This window comes from Periplaneta americana, chromosome 1, assembly GCF_040183065.1.
Source record: "Periplaneta americana isolate PAMFEO1 chromosome 1, P.americana_PAMFEO1_priV1, whole genome shotgun sequence".
In the NCBI taxonomy this organism is placed as follows: domain Eukaryota; kingdom Metazoa; phylum Arthropoda; class Insecta; order Blattodea; family Blattidae; genus Periplaneta; species Periplaneta americana.
Genome location: NC_091117.1, coordinates 9,156,664 through 9,184,409, shown reverse-complemented (window position 1 = coordinate 9,184,409; position 27,746 = coordinate 9,156,664). Strand labels below are relative to the sequence as shown.

At 34.2% G+C, this 27,746-nt stretch overlaps 1 protein-coding gene and 1 long non-coding RNA gene across 3 annotated transcripts in view; one reads left to right on the top strand and one right to left on the bottom strand.

Annotated features, from left to right (window-relative positions):
- The window catches only part of LOC138703598 (uncharacterized), a 171,542-nt gene that overhangs the window by 83,589 nt on the left and 60,207 nt on the right, over positions 1-27,746 (bottom strand). Inside the window, exon 2 of the long non-coding RNA XR_011333216.1 lies at positions 11,669-11,747. This is a non-coding gene — a long non-coding RNA (uncharacterized lncRNA). The remainder of the gene's footprint in view (positions 1-11,668; positions 11,748-27,746) is intronic.
- Positions 9,735-27,746, top strand: part of LOC138703474 (CD63 antigen-like) — a 105,712-nt gene continuing 87,700 nt past the window's right edge. For both annotated transcript variants that reach the window (XR_011333201.1, XM_069831396.1), the window contains exon 1: positions 9,735-9,895. Coding sequence is in view for 1 of the 2 variants with exons in the window: in XM_069831396.1 (XP_069687497.1) it covers positions 9,836-9,895 (60 nt within the window). In the remaining variant the exon portion in view is untranslated. The remainder of the gene's footprint in view (positions 9,896-27,746) is intronic.

Below are 27,746 nucleotides of genomic sequence, written 5' to 3'. Positions count from 1 at the left end.
ATAAGTTAATTAAATAAATTAATAAATTAAATAAATTAATTAATGAAATAAATTAATTAAATAAATTAAATAAATAAATCAATAAAATAATTAAATAAATAAAATAAATAAATTAAATAGATAAATTAAATAAATTAAATAGATAAATAAATAAATTAAATAGATAAATTAATAAATTAAATAGATAAATAAATTAAATAGATAAATAAATAAATTAAATAGATGAATTAATTAATTAAATAGATAAATTAATTTTTTTAATAGATGAATAAATTAATTAAATAAATAAATAAAATAAATAATTAATTAAATAAACAAATAAATAAATAAATAAAATAAATAAATAAATAAAATAAACAAATAAATAAATAAATTAAATAAATAAATTTAAACAAATTAAATAAATAAATTAAATAAATAAAATAAAATAAATTAATTAAATAAATTAAATAAACAAATTAAATAAATAAGTAAATTAAATAAATAAATTAAATAAATATAAATAAAATAAATACATAAATAAAATAAATAAAAAATAAAGAAATAAATAAACATGTGTCTACAATTCACGACTAGTACAATCATTGTACGTATTTCTTCAAAACAATTTTTAAATGAGGAAGACGAAAAATGACAGTTCATGAGATTTAAGCACTTAATCCCTTCCGACAGTTATGTGTAACCCTGCGTATACGAGCAGAACATTCACCCTTCCTTTCGCATCAGCATTGTTTCTCTCTCACCTGTTCTGTATTTGGTATACAAATATCCTTCGTACATTAGTTTTGGAATCCCCTTTACAGAAGTTGTGACGCTTGTACGATGCATTACTTGAAAATGCTGTAGAAATGCTACAGTTTCCACTAATTATTACTAATACTAGTGCTTGTGCAGCAAATGCTGTAAACTAAGTTCATTAGAAGTTCAAATTAAAATTTTTCAAAATTATTTCCATTGAAGAATACCAGACATTTTGGAAGTTATTTGCTTCCATAATAATGAATGGTTTTCTTTGTGCTAAATATTTTTTATTGAACCTATACATCTTCAGTTCTTGAGTTTCATTGAATATATGGAAAAGACCTATACCACTTGATTAATAACTATAAAAATATTTCATTTTTAATAACAATATTATCTTACGTAAGTTTTGTATAGACTACTATATAGCCGTCACTCAGTAAATATTATAGAAATGAAGATCTAACTTCAGATAATCTCTATGCCTACTTATATAACCCCAAAAGCTTTCACTTTCATATCATCAATAAAGCATCAATCTGTATAATAAGGTACAAATACTCACATCATGACATTCACTATAATAATATTTCATTTTTAATGGTAATAATGTCATCAAACATTCTTAAGTTTTGTAGTTTTTAATATCCAATACACAGACAGCTGTACTCAGAAAATTACACACCAGAGAATCTGACCTGTAAATTTTTTTTAGTAAATCTTGAAGTTTTTAATAACCAATATTACAGAAACATTCTGAAAAAGTTACACAAATGAAGATCCACATATTGGTATTATGATGTCAGAGAACCTGAGCCATCTGAACTCTAAATATGTCGTAACCTTCGTGGGATATTGTTTATTGTAGTGTGTTTGTGTTTTGTTTTATTCTCTAAAAGCCATTATTTCTGAAAACTGACGACAGATGGATTTTGGAAAATAGGAAAATGATGTAGGAAAACTGAAATTTCACTGAAAACTACTATTTTTCTGAAAAATTTTGGGTTCCAAACTTCAAAATGACGGGTCATTTATTAAAATCCGTTCAGCCGTTTACCCGTAATTTCCATTACTAGTTCAAATTGTTACTAATATTTTGATTAGAGCAGAAATAAGAAACCGTCTCTTAGTAACAGAAATTTATTATTTAGCATTTTACAAAAATGAGAAACCGTCTCTTAGCAACAGAAATACGTTGCTTTAACATTTTCTAAAAATTGTAGGTCTATTTGTCCAACTTGGACTAATTTGCCGGAACAAATCTGAAGTGTGACTGAACATTACGGGACAAATTTCATCCTGGAATGACCTACAGCAGGTACGATCATGTTATAGTAATCCCAGTGAATTAAGTGACACTGAAACCAGCGTAGTAAACTTGTAATGTTAACACAGAATGCTTGCTCTTTCTCACGGTACATTACATAAAAAAATGTTATGACAATTGGGCTGCAAAAGAAATGCCGAGTCGAAGTCGCTATCGATTTGAAATATTATCGTGTTACGAGAACTTCTCTTAGAAAACAATAGAAATATAGATACACAGAAGGCTTTGCATATAAACTCTATTATAGCTCTGTTATCATTACATTATTCAGCTTGTTCGTGTATGTCTTCAATAAACTATAAATTTTATATTAATTAACTAGCCGTACCCGTGCGCTCCGCTGCACCCGTTAGAAATAAATATAAAGTAATTACATAATTAAAATAGGACGTTTGATCCAGGGAACATTCGTGTTTGATAGAAGGATAAATCGTTTAATATGTTACTTAATTTAAATTGCATCCAAATAATTAAAATGCGATCATTTTGGTCTAGAGACACTCATTTGGTGCAATGACAATTCCTTTAACATGTTTCTTAATTGTTATTACATGCAACCATAGTTTAATGAACATTGACATCATTTAGATTTAATGTGTATATTTTATTTTACTTGTTATAGGTTTCCATTGAATTATGGTAATAACTTAATTTTAACCCTTGTTTTCTACGTATTCAGTAAATAGCGCTTGGCCCACTATGGTTCTGAACCCTTCAAATAACTTAAATTATATAATATAATATAATATTATATTATATTATATTATATTATATCATATCAGAAGTTACTGTAATAAAAGTATAGCATTATGTCCATCTAGAGAAACTATACTTTCCAATGGTGAAATAATAATTAATTATACAAATCGGTTAATTTAGCTTCCGATATTACTTCATACAAACACAGAAACATTCTCTGTAGGCTATCTTTCATAGTTTTCGATTGTTGCTGTCCAAGGTCCATTATAGACGAAGTCATTTGTTTTTTAATTCATTACATGGCCTTAGATGGCAGATATTTTAATTTTAAAACTCATTTATCTCATTAAATATCAGCCAAATAAAAATTTTTCAAGGAATAAAACTTATCGAAAATTATTTTCAAAGAAACTTTTGTTATGTAACATTTTTCACAAAAATCAATAATAAGCGAGATATTTCGATTTAATTAATTCAGGCCCCCTTATAACCCCCCTTTTACATAATGTACTTTGAATGCCATATAGCCTAAAATCTAAGTTACAACAAACTTAATTTATATTCCAATTTTCATCGAAATCCGTTCAGCCATTATCGCGTGAAAAGGTAACAAACATACAGACAGACAGACATACAAACAAAAATTTCAAAAAAGCGATTTTCGGTTTCAGGGTGGCTAATTATATATGGTAGGACCAATTATTTTTGGAAAATCGAAAATTACCAGAAAAATTTCGGCTACAGATTTATTATTAGTATAGATGTAGGCCTATGTATTTATTAACACTACAATTGGGTATACACCCGGTGGCAGTGATATATAATATACAATAATTACAATTACATGAAATAAAAGAAAATAAACGTAAATCTATAAATATTAGATGCAATAAACCTAGGACTATAAATAAAAATTATTCTATAATAACGCCTACGATAAGCAAAAGTAAATCTAACTTATAAGTACTTCTATTTCACCCAACTATTACCAATTATGTAATTACATTATCATCTTAATTAATTACATACCAACTTAATTACATATCACCTTAATTAATTACATATCAACTTAATTACACATCATCTTAATTACATATCACCTTAATTAATTACATACCAACTTAATTACATATCATCTTAATTAATTACATACCAACTTTATTACATATCATCTTAATTAATTAAATACCAACTTAATTACATATCACCTTAATTAATTACATACCAAATTAATTACATATCATCTTAATTAATTACATACCAACTTAATTACATATCACCTTAATTAATTACATACCAACTTAATTACATATCACCTTAATTAATTACATACCAACTTAATTACATATCATCTTAATTAATTACATATCACCTTAATTTATTTACATATCAACTAAATTACATATCATCTTAATTAATTACATATCTTAATTAATTACATATCAACTTAATTACATATCTTAATTAATTACATATCACCTTAATTTATTTACATATCAACTAAATTACATATCAACTAAATTACATATCACCTTAATTAATTACATACCAACTTAATTACATATCATCTTAATTAATTACATATCACCTTAATTTATTTACATATCAACTAAATTACATATCACGTTAATTAATTACATACCAACTTAATTACATATCATCTTAATTAATTACATATCACCTTAATTTATTTACATATCAACTAAATTACATATCACCTTAATTAATTACATATCAACTTAATTAATTATATATCAACTCAATTAGTTACATGACACAACTTAGATAATTACACTGCACCTCCAATTACATTTTCAGTCTAATCTTCTCAACCTTTCCTTAAATGTATTGATTTTAAGAGGACCACCCTGAAAGATTGCCGCAGGTAAGCTGTTCCAGTCTACTATTGTGCGGTTAACAAAGGAAAATTTTGCCACGTCCGTTCTTTGTTTTCTACATTTAAACTTCCTAATATGATCAGCCCTTCCTAAGTATGATGGTGTTGCTAATCTAGCATTGATATCGGTCCGTGCTTTGTGTCCCATTTGTGCCTTAAACAATGCGGTGAGTCTGGTTTTTCGTCGCCTTGATTTGAGAAGTTCCCACCCTAAGTCTTTTACTATCTCTTCACCATATCCCTTCCCCATTTTGACATATTTTGCTGCCTTGCATTGGACCTTTTCTATTGAATCGATTTGGTTTTGTCTGTACGGATCCCAACGTACTGCTCCACATTCCATAATTGGGCGAACAAGGGTTTTGTACGGTAATTATTTTGACTTTCGGTTATAATAAAATTGATACTTTCTTGTTAATACAATATGAAACGTAACTGACCGTATATATCGATTGTAACGACAGCATCCATGGATAATAAGGAAGGCTTTGGAATACCATATAAACCACAATCTAGTATATACAGTCACGAAGCTTGAGTTGTGAGGGTGCTAGGAACAAAAGACTGTGCCGGTACCATTTCGCATTGTCTGTAATGAGGCGATATTAGCGATTCTAGTGGTGAGCAACTATCTATGGATGCATATTTACTACGTATTGAGCTTCGTGACTGTATATACTAGACTGTGATATAAACTGCAATTTCACTATTTTCGTGTAGTATTCTTATTAGGCCTAATGTTGTAAAATAAAATTATATGAAAAATTTAAAATCAATTCATATTAAATAACACCTTGAACATGTTATAAAAGTCATATTTAAATGTTAAAAAAAACTAATCTCAGGAAAATTGCTTTCTACCTCGCCATGTTTGCTAAAGTCCTCGGAAAACGATATAATTTTGTATCGGCATTTCTTTTGCAGCCCAGTGTACTACTAGTTCAGAAAATACGAGTCTTTCGAATTCTGTGCCGTTTATTTTGGCTCACTGTGTATATAGCGTATGTTATTTCGGTAGAAAAATTTCCTGAATGAAATAAATATCTGAATGCATAAAAAATTATTTCACACTCGATTATTTTAACGAAAGCACTAGCAAATGACGATCGCCGTTTTGTTAGGCAACCCATCATACAGAATAGCAATGCAAATCTGTTCTCTGTAACATTTTAGGAATTGTTTGCTTTACATTTCGTGTATTAAATTAAAAAATGCGATATTTATGGTTGGCCGTTTACAGCTGTGACTCTGTGGATAGCGTACGCTATTCCGAAATAAGTGCTTAGACGATTTCGAAAAACAGTTATTGGAGTAAAGATAATATCCATAGTGTGGAGGGTTCTGTGATGACCATAGATATTGTAGTACATTTGAAAAATACATTCCTTCCAGGTAGTTACTTAAATCTGAGATGATTTATCGAAGATCTTAGAGATCAATTAAAAAAAGTCGATTGGTGCATAGCTGTACTATGCGATATGGGGTTTTCACGTACAACTATATGTGGGCTGTGCAAGAAATGAAACCAAGAAAATAAGGGGAATATAAGGAGAACAAGACGAAGAAGGGGAATAGAATGATAACAAGGGGGAGACAAGATGAATAAGGGAAAAACAATGAGAACTAGGAGAAGACAAGGAGAAAAGGGGAAATACAAGGAGAACAAGGGGAATATAAGGAGAACAGGGGATTTACAAGGAGAACAGGGGGGAGACAAGGAGAACAAGGGGAATATACGGAGAATAGGGGATTTACAAGGAGAACAGGGGGGAGACAAGGAGGACAAGGGGAATATACGGAGAATAGGGGATTTACAAGGAGAACAGGGGGGAGACAAGGAGAACAAGTGGAATATACGGAGAATAGGGGATTTACAAGGAGAACAGGGGGAGACAAGGAGAACAAGGGGAATATACGGAGAATAGGGGATTTACAAGGAGAACAGGGGGGAGACAAGGAGAACAAGTGGAATATATGGAGAATAGGGGATTTACAAGGAGAACAGGGGGGAGACAAGGAGAACAAGGGGAATATACGGAGAATAGGGGATTTACAAGGAGAACAGGGGGGAGACAAGGAGAACAAGGGGAATATATGGAGAATAGGGGATTTACAAGGAGAACAGGGGGGAGACAAGGAGAACAAGGGGAATATACGGAGAATAGGGGATTTACAAGGAGAACAGGGGGGAGACAAGGAGAACAAGGGGAATATACGGAGAATAGGGGATTTACAAGGAGAACAGGGGGGAGACAAGGAGAACAAGTGGAATATATGGAGAATAGGGGATTTACAAGGAGAACAGGGGGGAGACAAGGAGAACAAGTGGAATATATGGAGAATAGGGGATTTACAAGGAGAACAGGGGGGAGACAAGGAGAACAAGGGGAATATACGGAGAATAGGGGATTTACAAGGAGAACAGGGGGGAGACAAGGAGAACAAGGGGAATATATGGAGAATAGGGGATTTACAAGGAGAACAGGGGGGAGACAAGGAGAACAAGGGGAATATACGGAGAATAGGGGATTTACAAGGAGAACAGGGGGGAGACAAGGAGAACAAGGGGAATATACGGAGAATAGGGGATTTACAAGGAGAACAGGGGGGAGACAAGGAGAACAAGGGGAATATACGGAGAATAGGGGATTTACAAGGAGAACAGGGGGGAGACAAGGAGAACAAGTGGAATATATGGAGAATAGGGGATTTACAAGGAGAACAGGGGGGAGACAAGGAGAACAAGGGGAATATACGGAGAATAGGGGATTTACAAGGAGAACAGGGGGGAGACAAGGAGAACAAGGGGAATATACGGAGAATAGGGGATTTACAAGGAGAACAGGGGGGAGACAAGGAGAACAAGGGGAATATACGGAGAATAGGGGATTTACAAGGAGAACAGGGGGGAGACAAGGAGAACAAGTGGAATATATGGAGAATAGGGGATTTACAAGGAGAACAGGGGGGAGACAAGGAGAACAAGGGGAATATACGGAGAATAGGGGATTTACAAGGAGAACAGGGGGGAGACAAGGAGAACAAGTGGAATATATGGAGAATAGGGGATTTACAAGGAGAACAGGGGGGAGACAAGGAGAACAAGTGGAATATATGGAGAATAGGGGATTTACAAGGAGAACAGGGGGGAGACAAGGAGAACAAGGGGAATATACGGAGAATAGGGGATTTACAAGGAGAACAGGGGGGAGACAAGGAGAACAAGGGGAATATACGGAGAATAGGGGATTTACAAGGAGAACAGGGGGGAGACAAGGAGAACAAGGGGAATATACGGAGAATAGGGGATTTACAAGGAGAACAGGGGGGAGACAAGGAGAACAAGTGGAATATATGGAGAATAGGGGATTTACAAGGAGAACAGGGGGGAGACAAGGAGAACAAGGGGAATATACGGAGAATAGGGGATTTACAAGGAGAACAGGGGGGAGACAAGGAGAACAAGGGGAATATACGGAGAATAGGGGATTTACAAGGAGAACAGGGGGGAGACAAGGAGAACAAGGGGAATATTAGCAGAAGGGGAAGAGAAGAAGAACGAGGGGAATACAAGGAGAACAAGGGGAAGACGAAGAGAACAAAAGGAAGACAAGGGAAATAGATCTACAAGGAGAACAAGTGGAATATAAGGAGAACAAAGGAAAAGCAAGGAGAAAAGGGGCAAAAAAGAAGACTAGGAAGACAAAGAGATCAAGGGGAATACAAAAGGGAACTACAAAGAGAATAAGGAAAAAACAAGCAGAACAAGGGGACAGAGGATAACAAGGGAAAGACAAAGCGAACAAAGGGATACAAGGAGAACAGGGGAAAACAAGGAGAAAGGAGAACAAGACGAAGACAAGTAAACGAAAGGAAATGCAAGGAGAACAAGGGGAAGAGAAGGAAATAATAACTGGGAGATAAGGACAAGGGGAATATAAATATAAGTGGAAGATAAGAACAATAAGGGTAAGACAAGAACAATGAGGTGACGAGGGGAAAATGAGATGACAAGGAAAACACAAGGACAAGGGGAATACAATAAGAACAAGCGGAAAGACAAGAAGGACAAGGGAAGACAAGGAGAAAGAGAGAAGTCGAGGAATGGGATGAAAGGAAATACAGTACAAGGAGAACAAGGGGAACATAAGAAGAACTAAAAAAGTTGCATTTTTATGTGGCAGCAATTTCTAAATATCCCCCGTAACTGAAGAAATTAAACGCAGAATAAATATGGGAAATGCCTGTTATTATTCGGTTGAGAAGCTTTTATCATCCAGTCTGCTGTCAAAAAATCTGAAAGTTAGAATTTATAAAACAATTATATTACCGGTTGTTTTGTATGGTTGTGAAACTTGGACTCTCACTTTGAGAGAGTAACAGAGATTAAGGGTGTTCGAGAGGGATGAAGTTACAGGAGAATGGAGAAAGTTACACAACACAGAACTGCACGCATTGTATTCTTCACCTGACATAATTAGGAACATTAAATCCAGACGTTTGAGATGGGCAGGGCATGTAGCACGTATGGGCGAATCCAGAAATGCATATAGAGTGTTAGTTGGGAGGCCGGAGGGAAAAAGACCTTTAGGGAGGCCGATACGTAGATGGGAAGATAATATTAAAATGGATTTGAGGGAGGTGGGGTATGACGATAGAGACTGGATTAATCTTGCACAGGATAGGGACCGATGGCAGGCTTATGTGAGGGCGGCAATGAACCTGCGGGTTCTTTAAAAGTCATTTGTAAGTAAGTAAGTAAGTAATGTGAAAAGAAATACGTAGTTCTATGTTACGTCCACTTGTCCACCATAAACTCCTGGGATCAAATCCGGTCTGCCTGGATGGAAGACCAGCGTCTGATGTTCCTGAAAGCACGTTACTAAAATTGAAGTTCCTCTGAAAGTGTGACGCGATTCACAGCTTTCGGAAGGATTGACGTCTTGTCACAATGTGTGAGTCACTCACTATCACGAGTTTTCTAGCTTCCAGGTAACAGATAAGGGGAACCAACGTTGGACCAAGCTGATGATCTAACGGCGTTCCTCCCACCAGAGAGCATAGTCGAATGAGTTGCGCAAGATAGTCTAAACCGGGTCGACATTATAAGCGGAGCAACAGTGTGCGATTAGACCTGTCTGAGTGAGAAAGTGCCAGAACGAAGCAGAGCAATGGGGTGTGGAATTACAACCGTCAAGTACCTTCTGTTTATATTCAACCTAGTGTTTGCGGTGAGTACGTCTGTGTAAACTTATGAACAAGTGTGTCAAGTGTGGATGTCTATATCGTTGTCGTTTGTTATGCAGTTACAACTGCGAAAAATGTTAATGGAACTTCAATAACAGGACAAGAATATGCACTGAAAAAAATGTGAAGTTTAAATTTAATATTCAGTGTTGTGTTTAGTGTGCCTTTGTAATTATTCAAAAGTTACATCAAACCTCCATAAAAGGAAACATTTTATTTATTATTTAACTAGCTAGCTAGTGAGTACAAATTACATTTATAAAACAAAAATGTTTCTATCCACTACCGTAAGAGCCAGGCTCGTGTACGGTGTGGTCTTAGTCAATAATATAACAAAAAATTTACAAGGACAGTTTACTAAATACAGTAAGTAACTTAATTCAAACCGATAAATACAACACAAGAGCAAGAATAAAGAAGAAAGTGAAAAAGAGAGAAAATACACATTTATTATATATAATTTGAACTGGTAATGGAAATTACGGGAAAACGGCTGAACGGATTTTAATAAATAGCCCCTCGTTTTGAAGCTTGGAACTCAAAGTTTTTCAGAAAAATAGTTTTCAGTGAAATGTCAATTTTTCAACATAATTTTCCGATTTTCCAAAATCCATCTGTCGTCAGTTTCGAGAACTAGCTAATTGCATTTCAGAATAAAACAAAACACACACTACAGTAAACAATATTACACGAAGGCCTATATGAGCAAAGATAACATAACATAACCCCAGCTAACACGAATACCGGAAATAATAATTATAATATATATTTTTACGAGCAACAATTATGAGCAAACATAACATAACATAACCATAACATAACATAACATAACATAACATAACATAACATAACATAACATAACATAACATAACATAACATAACATAACATAACATAACATAACATAACATAACATAACATAACCTCAGCTAACGCGAATACCGGAAATATTATATATTTTTACGACGCAACAATGAGCAAAACTGACATAACATAACATAACATAACATAACATAACATAACATAACATAACATAACATAACCCAAGTTTAAAGTTTATGTCGTGTGCTATAAAAAAAAAGCCACACTGTTTGTAAAAATAGTCTTCTTTACCTTCAATATTTTTTGCATTATCTCTGATCATTTTTAATGCCAGAAGGATAGTTAACATCTTCAGAAAAAAATAAACACTTATCAAATATCGTATTTTTTCAAAATATCTTAATTGATGTAGCGATATGTGATATTAAAAGTAGTTGAAACTATCGTAAACATCTAAGAAGGAATTATCTATTGAAAAACATATTTCTTTCATAATATTTCGTGTAGTGATTTTTAAATGTCGAAAAGCAACTTAACATTCTCAAAGAGAAACATCGGTTGAAAAAATGTGTATTTTAAAATTCTTAACTAATGTAACGTTTTGCAATGAAAACAAGGGACGAGTAATGAATTTAAAGATTCAAAATTTAGCGCCATTTCAAAGGTATATGGGGGGTGATTTTAACATTTACGTGTGCTTCTAGGGCTTCGGAAATATTTTTAAGGGTGGAAAAAGCCGAAAGATGGACAGGAAAAAGAAAATTAATTTCTTTACACTGTTGCAGTTGTGGGAGGTCATTTACAGGCGAAGTGAAAGTGACTTTCGCTCTTGTGTACAATCTGGAAAGTTGAAATCATCCTTAACCTCTTTCTGAAGACCTTACAACTGCTTTACATTTCGCCAAGACTTTACGTATAGGTAGTTGTTTGGACTTACCTTAAGTTCATATTTTGTTCTTATCCTGTCACACGATGAAGGCCCGAGGCGTGGGGTCAACACGATGCCGGGGTCCCATCTGAAACAAAATAAAATGTCAAACTGACAACTGAAAAACGCCTAGACTCGGAAGGATAAGATATTTTTATTTATTCTTATTTTATTGGGTTATTTTACGACGCTGTATCAACATCTAGGTTATTTAGCGTCTGAATGATATGAAGGTGATAATGCCGGTGAAATGAGTCCGGGGTCCAGCACCGAAAGTTACCCAGCATTTGCTCGTATTCGGTTGGGGGGAACACCCCGGAAAAAACCTCAACCAGGTAACTTGCCCCGACCGAGATTCGAACCCGGGCCACCTGATTTCGCGGCCAGACGCGCTGACCGTTACTCCACAGGTGTGGACGATAAGATATTTCCATTGGCAATACAAAGAGAGGATTTTGATTTTTGGATAAATTTGCGGTCATCTTTATTAATCTGGGGAAAATTAAAACCTTGAGTGATAGGTACTTGTTACGGACAATTTTTTGCGAATAAAATAATAAAAATATGACATACACTATTAACATAATCTAGTATGATAACAATGAAGAGTATAAAATATAAATAATATAAAAATTATATAGTAATGAAAAGAAGATGACAATTTAATAAGAGTATTCCATTAGCCGTCATGGCCTACTTCGAGTAAGCTTTTATGCCCTCGATCTTTGCAAAAATGTCCCTATACAATAGACTGTTTGTGTTAATTATTGGCCTTGCATTTCTTAAATGTGAAATGTCTATGCTCTAAATGCAAAAGGCAAAAATTGTTGCATTTTGACATGAAAATTTTACTCGGACGTTACGCATGTTACCATGGAAACCAGTGTGGTTTCCTGCGCGGTCCGCCTCCCTCCATTCTGTAGTCTATTATTTTAATGTTTCTCGGCGTTTTCCACACAATAGACATGGAGATATGGGTTATGTGTATACATGATTTATCAAATAAAATACATTGCCATGTTAAAGAAAGTATATTTATTACTTTAGCTCGAGTATAGGCATTTCACGCGGTCATTGGGGTTTCCTTAAATCCTTTGCCACTTTTTTTATTACTTAACATGCCAATTTGCTACTCTGAAACTTCACCGAATTTCTTTGAATCTTTCGCCATTGTGAAAATACTAATGTTACGTACAAGTCATGGCCTAAATCTTCATTCAGGTTTTAGTCCAAGTTTTTACTCCTTTTGTGTCGAAAGCTATTCACATATGATAAATAGCGGTTCTAGTTTTAAACGCTTTTTTCGTTATGCTTGAGTGAACTTCCATAGCAGATACTAGTGAATGACATTACTGAATATAACAAGATTGAATGGACTTTGAAGCCTTGTAGAATTTAATGGAGAATTAAAAAAAAATGTTCGCTGTATCAGGGCTACACCGGCACGCAGTTTCGGGAATGAAACTACAGTTGTGTTGGTTTCAATGTTTTATTTTTATTTCGGTTTACAAAAGCATATGAAGCGACATCCCGAAATTAGCCCCAGCTCACAACAAATTTTTCACTCTGGTTCACTCAAATTGTATCATACGTGTCTATTATCGCTTTAATATCGCAGAACTCGAGATTACAAATCAAACGAGTGGTCGCACAGGTCTGTAGCTGCTCTCGATGCCGAGATATTACTGAGAGAGTTCTCGCGGCACGGCTAATTTTATAAAAAGCAACTCGGCGACCTCATGTCCGTAGCGAGGGGATGTGGCGGCTTTGGGCATGGTCGCAGAAGTTGGCTGATAGTGTTGATAATTCTGGTATTTCATCTTTCTCTATGGATCCCGGAACGGGTCATCATACTTGGTGCGGGGAAACACGTATTCTACGTAAAAAATCACGCCATAGTTTAGGTTTGAACTCATGTTCTTCCAGTTCGTAGTCTGTTACTAACGACATCTAGATCCGCTTTAGGATTGAAAAGAAACGTTACCGGGACTGAAAAACTTCTATTTCTTAATTTTTAAATTACAAGAAAGTTTATTTATTCTTATCTTTGCTTCGGTTGAAAAAAGAATAGAAAATGCCATTTAGAATGATCATTTGAGAAGAGTGGAAAGTAACTTATAACCGACGCTTTGTGTTTCAAAAGTCACCGAAGCGGAAGAAACGCAGAAAATATTTAATAAGAATATCACATTAATCTGGTTTAGTCATCATTCCACGTGAATCAAGAGTGCCATTGCTTCCTGCATGAGACAGGGAGTAACCACAAAAGTCCATTGAAAAAAACTTATTTATATAACTATAACCGGATGGTAGGAAACCAGGGGTAATCAAACGTAGCACATCATGTAAAATCCATCACTCTTGGCAGGGTTCGAAACAGCGAACTTTGGATTTAACCCTCAGACTACGATAGAGAAAAAGAAACACAAATTTTGCACCAACTGCACTGAACAAGTAAATATGGCGAAATTCATATTTAAATGATCAAATTTCAGTGAAATAATTGATGGTAAAACAGTGTAGTGGCTGGTTTCCATGGTTACGCTGTTAACCTGTTCATCATTAGTGAAATCTAGTTTTCTCAAATCATGGATCCGCGAAATACGGGTTTTCAAAAGATAAACACAAAACGTTCTATGTTTCAAATCCTTCCAGGCAAAAGTATCGTAGGTTTAAATTCGCGAAATAACGCGAAATTTTAATTTAAATGGTCTAAAAAGATATATTTATTGGAATTTTTGGTGAAGCTAAGTTCACTGCCCGTTATATTGTCAGCAGACATGGCAGTAATTGGAGTTAGCAGCATTTTGCATGAATTTATGTTTTTTCTGTGAAGTTACACCGAAATTCACCAAATTTTTATACCAGAATGAATCAAAATTTTATACCGAAATTAACCATATTTTATACCGGAATTAACCAAATCTTTATACAGAAATTAACAGAAATTTTATACCGGAATTAACCAAACTTTTATACCAGAATTAACTAAATTTTATACCCGAATTAATAAATTTTTATACCGAAATTAACAAGTTTTTTAGGCCTACCGGAATTAACCAAATTTTTATACGAGAATTAACTTAATTTTATACCCGAATTAATAAATTTTTATACCGAAATTAACAAGTTTTATAGGCCTACCGGAATTAACCAAATTATTATACCAGAATTAACCAAATATTTAAACCAAGATTAACCAAATGTTATACCGAAATTAACAAAATTGTATAACGGAATTACATTTTATACCGAAATTAACCAAATTTTACACCCTGATTAACCAAATTTTTATACCGGGATTAACCAAACTTTATACCGGAATTAACTAAATTTTTATACTAGAGTTAATCAAATTTATATACCGAAATTAACCAATGTTTATAGCAGAATTAACCAAATTTCAAATTTTATACCGAAATTAACCAAATTATTATACCGAAATTAACAAAATTTTTATACCGGAATTAACCAAATTTTTATACCGGAATTAACCAAATTTTGTACCGAAATTAACCAAATTTTATACGTGAATTAACCAAATTTTAATACCGAATTAACCAATTTTATATACAGGAATTAACCAAATTTTATACCTGAATTTAATAATGTTTATATCAAAATTAACAACATTTTTATATCGGAATTAACCACATTTTTATACCGGAATTAACCAAATTTTATACGTGAATTAACCAAATTTTTATACCGAAATTAACCAATTTTATATACAGGAATTAACCAAATTTTATACCTGAATTAATAATGTTTATACCGAAATTAACAACATTTTTATATCGGAATTAACCAAATTTTTATACCTGAATTAGCCAAGTTTTTATACCGAAATTAACCAAATTTTTACATCGGAATTAACCAAATTTTATACCGAAATTAACGAAAATTTTATACCAAAATTAACCAAATTTTTATACCGGAATTAACCTAATTTTTATACTGGAGTTAATCAAATTTTATACCGAAATTATCCAAATTTTACAACGGTATTAACCAAATTTTTATACCAGAATTAGCTAAATTGTTATACTAGAATTAATCAATTTTTATACATAAATTAATCACATTTTATACCGGAATTTAAGATTTTTATTCAGCGTAAAATAGAATACCTAACCATAATTAATTCAGTAGGCCTATTTATCAATAATTCGCATTTATTACTATCGAAAGAATTGTACTGTACAATCTTTGCTGGAAAAAGAATTCAATGGTACAACACTCCACGAACCAAATAATCGTGGAAATTTCTTAAGTTGACATTGAAGTCGTCAGTCTTGGTGCATGACATAACTTAGCAAAGCATGTAATTATAAACAGGGTGTTTCAATAACCACGTTACGAATTTTAAGACTTATAGAGGAATCACAAGCCAGAAAAAATCCAGTTGCAAGTTATTACTGTTGAATTATTTACTCGCAACCACGGCTTTATGGGCTTGAGTTCCTATTCTGAAATCCCTTCTTATAAGCTCCTCTGCCATTCTATATGTAACATGATGAATGAAAACACCCTGTATAATACTTCCCAGTATTTTGAATCAATAATGTAGCCTTCACGAATTCCTTTTGTTATCTTATGTAAGGATTGAGGTTTGTACTACTAATGTATTTATAATGACCTTTGAGCTTTTTCCATTTCATGAAAGGGAATCTTAATATATAATGCAGTTGTGAAAACTCTAAATAAACTGAGCAACTTTAACGCGCAAGTTATATAAGCAGTTTTATTAAATGTTATAAAAGAGCAGTGAATTATTTATCTGTGTGGTACCAGCGGCTTAACACGCAAACAAAATCACTGTTATTCGAAATCAAAATATTTACATTGAAGCCGATTAAATAACATTTAAAAAGATTTTGGTGTAAAGTTCTGCTAAACAGGCCTAAATTATCATATTTATAAGTACTGAAGTCTTTTTGCGATTCGATATTGTTTCAATCTGTTATTTGATTGCTGATTTATGCATGCAGCCATTTTGAAATGCCGATTAAATAATATTTAAAAAGATTTTGGTGTAAAGTTCGGATAAACAGGCCTAAATTATCATATTTATAAGTACTGAAGTCTTTTTGCGATTCGATATTGTTTCAATCTGTTATTTGATTGCTGATTTATGCATGCAGCCATTTTGAAATGCCGATTAAATAATATTTAAAAAGATTTTGGTGTAAAGTTCGGATAAACAGGCCTAAATTATCATATTTATAAGTACTGAAGTCTTTTTGCGATCCGATATTGTTTCAATCTGTTATTTGATTGCTGATTTATGCATGCAGCCATTTTGAAATGCCGATTAAATAATATTTAAAAAGATTTTGGTGTAAAGTTCGGATAAACAGGCCTAAATTATCATATTTATAAGTACTGAAGTCTTTTTGCGATTCGATATTGTTTCAATCTGTTATTTGATTGTTGATTTATACATGCAGCCATTTTGAAATACCGATTAAATAATATTTAAAAAGATTTTGATGTAAAGTTCTGCTAAACAGGCCTAAATTATATCATATTTATAAGCACTGAAGTCTTTTTTGCGATTAGATATTGTTTCAATGTTATTTGATTGTTGATTTATGCATGCAGCCATTTTGAAATGCCGATTAAATAATATTTAAAAAGATTTTGGTGTAAAGTTCTGCTAAACAGGCCTAAATTATCATATTCATAAGTACTGAAGTCTTTTTGCGATTCGATATTGTTTCAATCTGTTATTTGATTGTTGATTTATGCATGCAGCCAATTTCTTATCAGACCATGATGAATGTAACCTAAGCCTACGCAAACTTTTTTACATAGGTTTCGTATCAAAATATTCTCAACTCGAATGTCATTTGTCTTAATTTTTTATTTATCGTTTTATAGGTTTTAGCATACTAGTGAACTGAGCGAAAAGTAACTCTGTATTGACAATTTTTCATAGAAAAAAATTATAATGGAACGAAATTTTACGTCATATTTTTAGACTGATATGAGGACCTAAATTGAAGCTGTTGTTAAATAAAACTGTGTGTTACAGCTTTTATCTTGACATTCTCGAGAGATGGTATCTGGAATAAAGTAAACATTTCCATATTAACACAAAACTTAACGGAATACTGAAAAAAAACTGAAAACAACACGTTGATACATTTTGTAAATGTTGACTTCCGAAAGTATAAATTTAAACGTGATATTATTTGAAGGGCATTAGTGATTATGTAAACAATATGGTATGCCATTTAAAAAAGAAGCTTTCAAGAAGTATTTTATCTTATTCACATTTACTAGAAGATGTAATGAGTCACGAACAGGCCCATAGCAGTCTGCCTCTTACACGAGGTTACGATGACGTCATGTTGGAACTCTATACCTAGAGCAAGGCCGGAAGTGAGTGTCTAAAGCATTTCGTAATTCCTGTATGTATTTTAAGCCCATGAACTTTTGTCTACTGAAGATTTCAATTTCAGGTAATATTAATTTATTCATAGTTTTCTGTCCAAGGGCAGGTCTTTCACTGCAAACCCAGCATTCTCCAATTATTTTCTATTTTCTGCCTTCCTCTTAGTCTCCTAATATGATCCATATATCTTAATGTCGTCTGTCATCTGATATCTTCTTCTACCCCGAACTCTTCTCCCGTTCACCATTCCTTCCAGTGCATCCTTCAGTAGGCAGTTTCTTCTCAGCCAGTGACCCAGAGCCATCGCTTTCATCATCATTCTTTCTTCACCCACTCTTTCCAACACAGCTTCATTTCTTATTCTGTCTGCCCATTTCACACGCTCCATTCTTCTCCATATTCACATTTCAAATGCTTCTATTCGCTTCTCTTCACTTCTTCGTAATGTCTATGTTTCTCCTCCATACAATACCACACTCCACACAAAGCACTTCACTAGTCTCTTCTTCTTCATTGCTATCCTCCTTTTGACTTCCTGGCAGCAGCTCATGTTACTGCTTATAGTACACCCCAAGTATTTGAAGCTGTCCACTTGCTCTACTGCCTCATTTTAAATTTGCGCGTGTAAATTACCTTTGTTTTTCTTCAGATAACCTCATCTTCGTCTTGTTTGCATTTATTTTCATCTTACAGACCTACTGCTCAACTGTCATTTACCTCCAGTAGCATTGATGCAATACGTATGTGCAGCAACAAGACAGGCTGTTGGTTATGAAGTGTGGACTCATAGACAAAAGCACCCACTCCATTTCCTCCTCCATTTCTCTTCCCCTTTCCTCTTTTTTTCTACCTTATCTGCTTTCACTGTTCATTTATTCTTTTTCCTCTTTTTTCCTTATCCTCTGCACTTTCTCTTCTTCTATTCTCTTTGCCTTTTCTTTTCCTCTTTTCCCTTTCTTTTCTTATCCTTTGCTTTTCCTTTTTTTCTCTTCTCTTTCTCTTTTTCATCTTTTCTTTGTCATTACTTTTCCTGTCATTTTCTTTTTTCTCCTGTTTTATTCGCTATCTGCTTTTCTCAATTTTTACTTTTCCTCTCTTCTATTACGGTTGTTTTCCTCTTTTTATTTTCATCTCTCTTTTTCCTGTTTTCTTTCCTATTTGCTTTTACTCTTTTTCTTTTCATCTTCTCTTTCCTTTCCCCCTTTAATCTTTTTATTTTTTCTTTTTCTCTTAATTCCTTCCATTTTTTTCATTTTCCTCATGTCATATTTGTTTCTGCATTTTTCTATTTTTTTTACCTCCTTTTCCTTATCATCCCTCTGCATTTTTCTAACCTCTTCTTTTTTGTTCTTTTCCTCACCGTTGCTTCTTTTCCATCAGTCTTTTTTTCTTCTCCCTACCTCTTCGACCTGCCCCTTCTTTTTCTCTTACTTTTTCACCTTTTTATTTTTTTCTTTTATCTTATTCCATCTACGTCTCTTTCCCCACTACTTTTCATAAACCTTTCTTCTCTCATCTTTTCTTCTTATCTCCTTTTTCTCACGTTCTTCCCTACTCTTTGCTCTTCTCTCACGTGTTTTCCCATTTTCCGTTTATCTCTTCCCTTTTCCTGCTCATCTCTTCTTGCTTTGCTCCTCTTCCTCATCTTCTCTTCCTGCAGCTCATCTCTTACCTAAGAGTGGTCCTCCAGCTTCAGGGTTGGGCGAAGGGCTAATAACCCATCACCGTAAAAAAGAGCTTGTTACGAAACCCAAACATAACCCTCGGATTGGGACTGATTCTTTGGCGCGAACCACACCAAAAAATGGATTTGAGGGATAGGGACCGATGGCGGGCTTATGTGAGGGCGGCAATGAACCTCCGGGTTCTCTAAAAGCCATTTGTAAGCAAGTCCAGACTCTATATGCCCACATTAATTTTCCTACAGTCACTTTGAGCATATTTCATAGCGTGGGAGAAAACGAGCACTTTGTAGGGACTGACTGCGCTCTGCAAGCTGTAAGCTGCGCCTTCCTGCTTTGCAAGCAGAATTCAGTCTTGTCTGCAGCTGTGACACCTTGTACTTTGCCGCGGCCTTGACAGCTTGCGAGTCGATCTAGGGACCTGCAGTAGTTACTCAACCCAGAACGTACTACAATACCGTCACACAAGACGCATTTGGTGGTTCCCAACGTTTTTGTAGTAGTGGTAGTACATTATTTTTTTAAGTTAATGCCAAACCAGGTAATCAGCCCAAGCAGGAATCGAACACACGCCCGAGGGCAACTTCGGATCAGCAGTAGAACGCGCTACCGTCTGAGCTCTTAATGGGTTGAGGGAAAACCCCAGAAAAAACTCGATCAGATAACTTGTCCCAAACAGGATTTGGGCCGCTCGTTTCGCGGTCTGGCATGCAAACGTTACTCCAGAGCGGTGGACCAATGGTTGATGTTACCTTGTTGAATAATAATGGATACTCGTAAGTCGCAAATCTACCTCAAGATTAAGTTTATTTCTATATTTTGTTCTTTGAGAAGATAAAAGCAGAAAATATACTCACACAAGTATTGTCGGACCATCGGATCTGTACACTTTCAGCGTTGTAGTCGTTCTTGAAAAAGTTAACGCCTGTACTCCATTCCACCCGCTTTCCTCCCGCCACGTTAAACAGCAGGCCACGAACCTTACCGAATAGGGATGTTGCCAAACTTCCGTCAAACAATTTCATGTCTCTTGAATATTGTTTATTAATAATGCGAGGTTAATTATTTTTATTAGGTTATTTTACGACGCTTTATCAACAGCGTAGGTTATTTAGCGTCTGAATGAGATGAAGGTGATAATGCCGGTGAAATGAGTCCGGGGTCCAGCACCGAGAGTTACCCAGCATTTGTTCATATTGGGTTGAGGGAAAACCCCGGAAAAACCTCAACCAGGTAACTTGCCCCGACCGGGAATCGAACCCGGGCCACCTGGTTTCGCGGCCAGACGCGCTGACCGTTACTCCACAGGTGTGGACGGTTAATTATTACTTATTCTTAATTTAATTTAAGTAACTAATGGCACTGATTGACTTATACGATTATTTAGAGATAATTATATGATCAGAGTGGCTATTTGTTACTTAAATGGAAATTACGTGAAGGGAATCTACTGTACTTCATTTTTAAAGAGAAATGTTTTCGTCATAAATACTTCTCCTTCACCTCATTATCTTATTTTGTTAGGTTTGGAACGTGATCTTAAATTCTTAATAAAATTATGAAATTGTAGGAATGAATGAACACATACATAGTCATGTACCCTCTTTCTTTCTCATCCGGGCTAGGGACCGGCTATGGCGAAGTTACTATAAGCTACGATCTTATTATTTACATACTATATAACATAACATACTGATAATGTGCAGGAGTTCTGATTTATGCTTATGAAAATAATTTACATATTTAAAAAAGACCAATACTTGTATTATGCATGAAATTACAGAGGGCATATCCCGGACGTATCTGAATCTGAGTCACTACTGTTGCTGCTGCTGCTGCTGTCTTCACCCAAGTTGATAACAAATCTAGCTACTTCCTCGTCTATTAATCCGTAACGTTTCTCTTCCATCTTGGAAATTCATTGATTCTCTCGCAACCTTCAATAATTTCTTCAAAGTCGGAACTTATTTCTGCACGGTATAAAATTCTTGTATCTTAAAATACATCGGTTCATATCATCTACAAGAATTAAAGGTTCCCTTGGTCTGTTCTTCCCTGGTGATTCTGACTTTTCAGCTCCTGCATAGACTCCCTCTCGCCTGATTTTCTTTATTAGGCGCTCTCACAAGCCTCACCTGTGATATCAGTTTCTCTTTTCGTTGCCTGATTTATAGGAAACAGATATTGACCTCTTTGTTTCTCTTCATCGAAAAATGCCATTATTTACTTAATAATATTTCTTTCGCCACTCCGTGCTACAGTGTTCATGTTGAGTTGACAACACTGGACTGCAAGTGCAAATATTGTAAACTGTCCCGCAAGAAGGCTCAAAATTGTGAGTAGTGGGGGACAGAAAGGGAGAAAGATAGAAAAGAGAGAGATAGGAATGCAGGGAGAGAAATGAATTACCGAGGCTGAGAAGGAATTAGGGTTCAGTTCGCATATCTTACGGGGGCACAGATCCGATGGTCCGACTATATGTTGTTGACATTTAAGTGCTGTATTGCAATTGCGAAAACATCGGGATACATGGTCGTGCATGCAATCAAGATTGCAACACGGTCGTTGTAAGAAACGATTTTTAAGCTCAAATCAGAAAATAATTCTAACAGCTTCTCTCCTTTGATGGACAAACTATTTTTTTTTCCAAGGAGGTATTTTCATTCTATTGCTTTTTCTATTATAGGAAAACGGATGGAAAATATTCCCTTAATTTTAATGTTAATTAATCAAGATGTTTTTTATATGTCCAAGAGTTCCATCATTTCTTACTAGAAAATTATTTAAGAATGGGAAATTAATTAGAACTCGCGAATGACAACTGGCAAGGCCACATATTTAATTTCTTTATCGTCCTAAACCAGAGATGGGCATCGAGCCTCACTTGAGAATAAAATTTGTGCCTCACTGACCTTCACAGAGCTTATCGCTCTGACAATGAGTGACAACATCTTCACAGTCCCCGTTCCTCCCTCACGTAGCTCCTAGGCGTGGGCAGGTTCTATATCAGTTTCATAAGCAATATCAGTGGTGGCATAATGGCATTATCAAAGCAGTGTGTACGCGTTAGAAAACGATTATTTCATGAGAAATGGGAGGAAGAGTTTTTTTTGCTGTTTAGAAGGGGAGAACATACGATGTATGTTATGCTCGAAAATCCTATTAGGCATTAATAAATTTAATATACAACGACATTACTTCTTATGTCATAAAGAACATGCTGAATTAGAAGGTAAGACAAATTAAATGTTATTTTTCGTACTATTTCGAAGAAAATTTATGATCTTAACATTTGCATAGTATACTAAATACGACATTATATCTTAAACACGCTGCATTAAAAGTTACGAGGAATTAAATGTTGTTTGTACAAATTATTTCCAAAAGAAATTTAAAAAAAATATATCAAATGTGCGTAGAATACGAAATATGATTTTCTGAAATTATTTTAGGTCGAGAACGTGCAAATCTGTTAAGTAATCTTGAGAAACGCCAGAATATTCAAGAAAATAAACGTAGACAACGTGATGGAATATTATTGGCTAGTTACGCAATTTCTCGCCTGTGATTTAAATCAATTCAATGATGGAGAAATGGTAAAGAGGTTTATGATTAAAGCTGCCGAATTAATTTGTCAAATAGAATAAAAGTTTTCGAGTCTCCCACGTTAACCAAGCGCTTTCCTAATAATTCGCCACTGACCGCCTTAGCGATTACGATAAGGTGACGCAGGTCACAGCAGTTTATATTTCCCATCCTACTCTGCAGTCTCCTCTCCTAGTAAACAAACTATTTCAAATCGAGTGCCTCACGTAACCGAAAATTGTGCCCATGTATGTCCTAAACAAACAAAACACTGCAGATTATTTCAACTAAGTATTTATTTCCAGGTCCTGGCAATTATATTTCACAGTTTACTTCTCATGTTGGTTAAAGTAGCGCAGATTTGTCAGATTTTACAAATACGACGTATTGAGCTAGGTTCGTGCATTAGAGTATAATCAACTCATCAAGTGTTTCTTGGTTTACACGCGACCTATTTCGTCATTGTCATCCGTCACCGCACGAATGCAGGCAACGAGCGATTTCTACGTCGATTACCTACAGCAACAGTGACAGGAGGCTTTGGAAACCCGATCGATTTTGTTTAAAGAAATGACGATCAGCATAAATAAATGAATAGAAAGCAATTTTCGTGTTCATGTTATGGAGTGCAGACAGGCAGCAAATACTGCTGTTCCAAGGCCATATGAAGTCCGTACAAAGCCGCCGTGTGCATTTATGCCTTTCATATGATTGATTGTGAAACTTGAATAAAGAAATACAACGCACGCTTAACATCGTATAATGAATCACGTACGTTTAAAACTCTATCTCGGTAAGTAACTGATTATGACTTGTATTAAATTAGGTCTTGAAAAAAGTATCTACTGATTATTTGTAATTAGAATTGTGTTAGATGGCATTAACTTAAAAAAAAATAATGTATTACCAGTACTACAAAAATATTAACTGTACAACAGGAAATTTTTCTAGAGGAGTAAGGGGGGAAAAAAGCCGTAGAGGTATAAAAGAATGGCACAACATATAAATGATTATCAAAATCGTAAAAAGCACAATATTTTAGTGAGAGTTGTTGAGAACGAAAATATAGACTTTCAAAAATGTATTTTGAATTACCTAACCTAAACCTGATAAAAATATGTTGTCCAAGCATTATGTACTAATGATAAGTTGGCAATAAGCCTAGGCCTACTAATTAAATACACATGGGCTATTCCATCTCAAATCGACCGAAATATAGAGAAAATTGACCTTGCAGTTTTTAAATACAATGAAACTTTTTCTGTCCGTTGAAAAAAAAAAAAAAAAAAAAACTGTGATATAATGCTTCGTGCAAAGTTTGAGGCATCAGAACTTAATAGTGTTTAAATTAATAATATTTAAATTTATCGTATTTTTGTAAAATTAGCAATTTTAAACTGTTGTGGCTCCGAAACACTTTCACCCAATGATCAAAATCACGGTTTATTTTGATGCTGAGAAATTAAAGTTTATATTGACATGTAAACAGATTTTCTTACTTTTTATGGAAATGGAGAAATTTAGATTTTTCCTCATTAAGGCTAGGAAAAAATATTTTAAAAATATATAGTTAGATTCCGCTTTGAAAGTACAAATAAACACATATTTTTTACTGATGGTATGTTGATAAGAAAGTATTGACAATATCAAATAAAGAAAATAAATAGTACGCGCGTGAACTAACCAGCTGACTGTGAGGCGGGAGCTAGCCTAAGTAAGCAAGGCCAGGAGACATAAACACGTGATGTTTCGTCTAGCAGTCATGGCTGTGCTAGCTTTATCACAGGTTTTCATAAACACAGGAGTAAAATGACGCCCAACGCTCGCTTATCTTCAACTCTCGGCCAGTGCGTGCGGTACTGCGCCGTTCAAGTCTAGGCATGTGAAAATCTATTTAATACCCTCGCAACTTATTGCCAAGCCACTAAGCAAACAATGCCGAATCCCTCTTAATAATGCAAGGTTTTTTCTCAATATTTTTTATATTTTTACAAATTGGCAAAAAGCCTAAAAGTAAGTAAAATCAGATTATCTGTCTCTCTGTATACAATAAAAATAAGGATTACTTCTTAACATAACCTATCAAATGTCAGCTTCAAAATAAGTTCTCGTTCAATGTTCTGCAGTAAATGGTTCCAGAGTTCTGAGCGCTGAAAGAGGCTTGTTTTTATAAAATACGCTAAATTTGTAGCTCAATAATACGAAAACCGTTTGACTTTCGATAGTATATGTTTGAAAATGCACTCGCCTCAGCACCTTGTATAAGTAGGGAAAAAATTATAGTATAAAAAAATGCGAGGTTTTTTACTGATCGATTTCATATGGTCAATACACGTAAGATATGAGTTTCAATTGTTTATGCATAACGTTTCTATTCGCCATGTTAAATATATTATGAAAGCCACACGATAATATGAGAATGAAATTGGCAGTGAAAACAGAAACCAATACATTCATGTATATGTACATAGGGCTTTCATTTCAAAACTTCCCAGTCTAAATAACTAATTATTTAAATTGAATTCAGTTTAAACAAGAAACACGTCAGTTTAGATGTTGAGTCGGACGTCTGAAACCAGACTTAATTGCATTTTAGATTTCACCCCCCCATCCCCAACCACCCCCACTTTGAAATTTCAAATGGCACCCCTATATTTTTATACTTAAATATGAAAGAACATTCAATTGTTTATACAACTCATTCGTTTTCGCATCTTTTGTTTTCTATCGTCGCCTGGCAACCTGGATTGTTGTTGTTGTTGATTAGAGGTGAAGAGAATAAAGCTACAAAAACTTATTGAGCATTTCATGTAATAGTTGTGTTTGTGTATTAAATCATTTTAAAATGGTGTATACCCTTCAAGAAAGAACATAAATCATCCTTATTGATTAAATTGCATAAAATAAGCTGTGTTTTCATCCTACAATCAACTGATAATAACAAAAATACAGGTTGCTAGGCGACGATAGAAAACAAAAGATGCGAAAACAAATGAATGAGGTGTATAAACAAGTGAATGCTCTTTCAAAGGTGGAGGATGATATCTAAAATGCAATTAAACCTGGATTCAGACTTCCTTCTCAATATCTAAATTGACGTGTTTTTTTTATTTAAATGTAATTTAATTTAAATAATTAATTATTTAGACTGGGAGGTTTTGAAATGAAAGTCCTGTATATGGCTCACAAACATACGGAAACTTAGTCTTGCGTTGTTGATTTCATTCTTTCATAATAGAAGCTAACACTATGGCAACCGGAAATGTGACGAAATATTGTTTAAAACAAAAAGACTGACGGAAGCGCTCCAGTCTACACGTGGGGGCAGTAAGTGGTCACAATTGCTAGTTATGCATTGCAGAATGAGGCCACTTACTGCAGAATGCCGATTAAGCCATTACAAAAAACAAAAGTAGGCCTACAAGTTCTAGGTTTCGCTCCGCGTACGTATAATAAACTATAGAATATTAAGCATTGTATTGTATTGTATTGTATTGTATTTGTTAACATTCCATGGTATGCATACATGCTTACAGCTAGAATATGGAACAAGTCAAAAAACTTAATACTATTATAAAATCTTAATTTATAGTCACAGTCTAGATGAAATATATACAGAAGAGATTTACAATATAGTCTACTAGTACAACACAAAGTTTTAGCACAGTCTAGTATATACAGTCGCGAAGCTCAATATGTAGTAAATATGCAAACATTAGGTAGTTGCTCACCACTAGGATCGCTAATATCGCCTCATTACAGGCAATGCAAAATAGTACCGTCACAGTCTATTGTTTCTAGCACCCTCAAAACTCAAGCTTCGTGACTGTATATAGTAGACTGTGGTTTTAGTATCAATTTCATGAAGCGTTATTGAATGTCATGAATTCACCTACAGAATAGAAGGCGTGAGAAATTAGGTACTTCTTTAATTTGGCCCTAAATAATCTTATGTTTTGAGTTTCATTTTTTATATCGATAGGGAGGCTATTAAAAAATTTTACTGCCATATAACGCACTCCTTTTTGATAGCACGATAGACTTTCCGATGGAGCATGAAAGTCATTTTTTGACGTGTATTTATGCTATGAACTGTTGAATTAGTTACAAAGTTTTCACGATTACATACGAGGAAGATTATTAATGAAAAGATATACTGACAAGCCATGGGCATTATTTGTAGTTTTTTGAAAATAGTCCTACACGATTCCCTAGATTTGGCACCTACTATTATTCTAATTACTCTTTTTTGTAATAGAAATATATTGTTACTATCTGTGGAATTTCCCCAGAATATTATTCCAAAACTCATTACCGAGTGGAAGAATGCAAAGTATATTGTTTTTAAGGCATTGATATTTACTATCTTTTGCATAGATCTAATAGCAAAACAAGCTGAATTTAGTTTGGGGGTAATTTC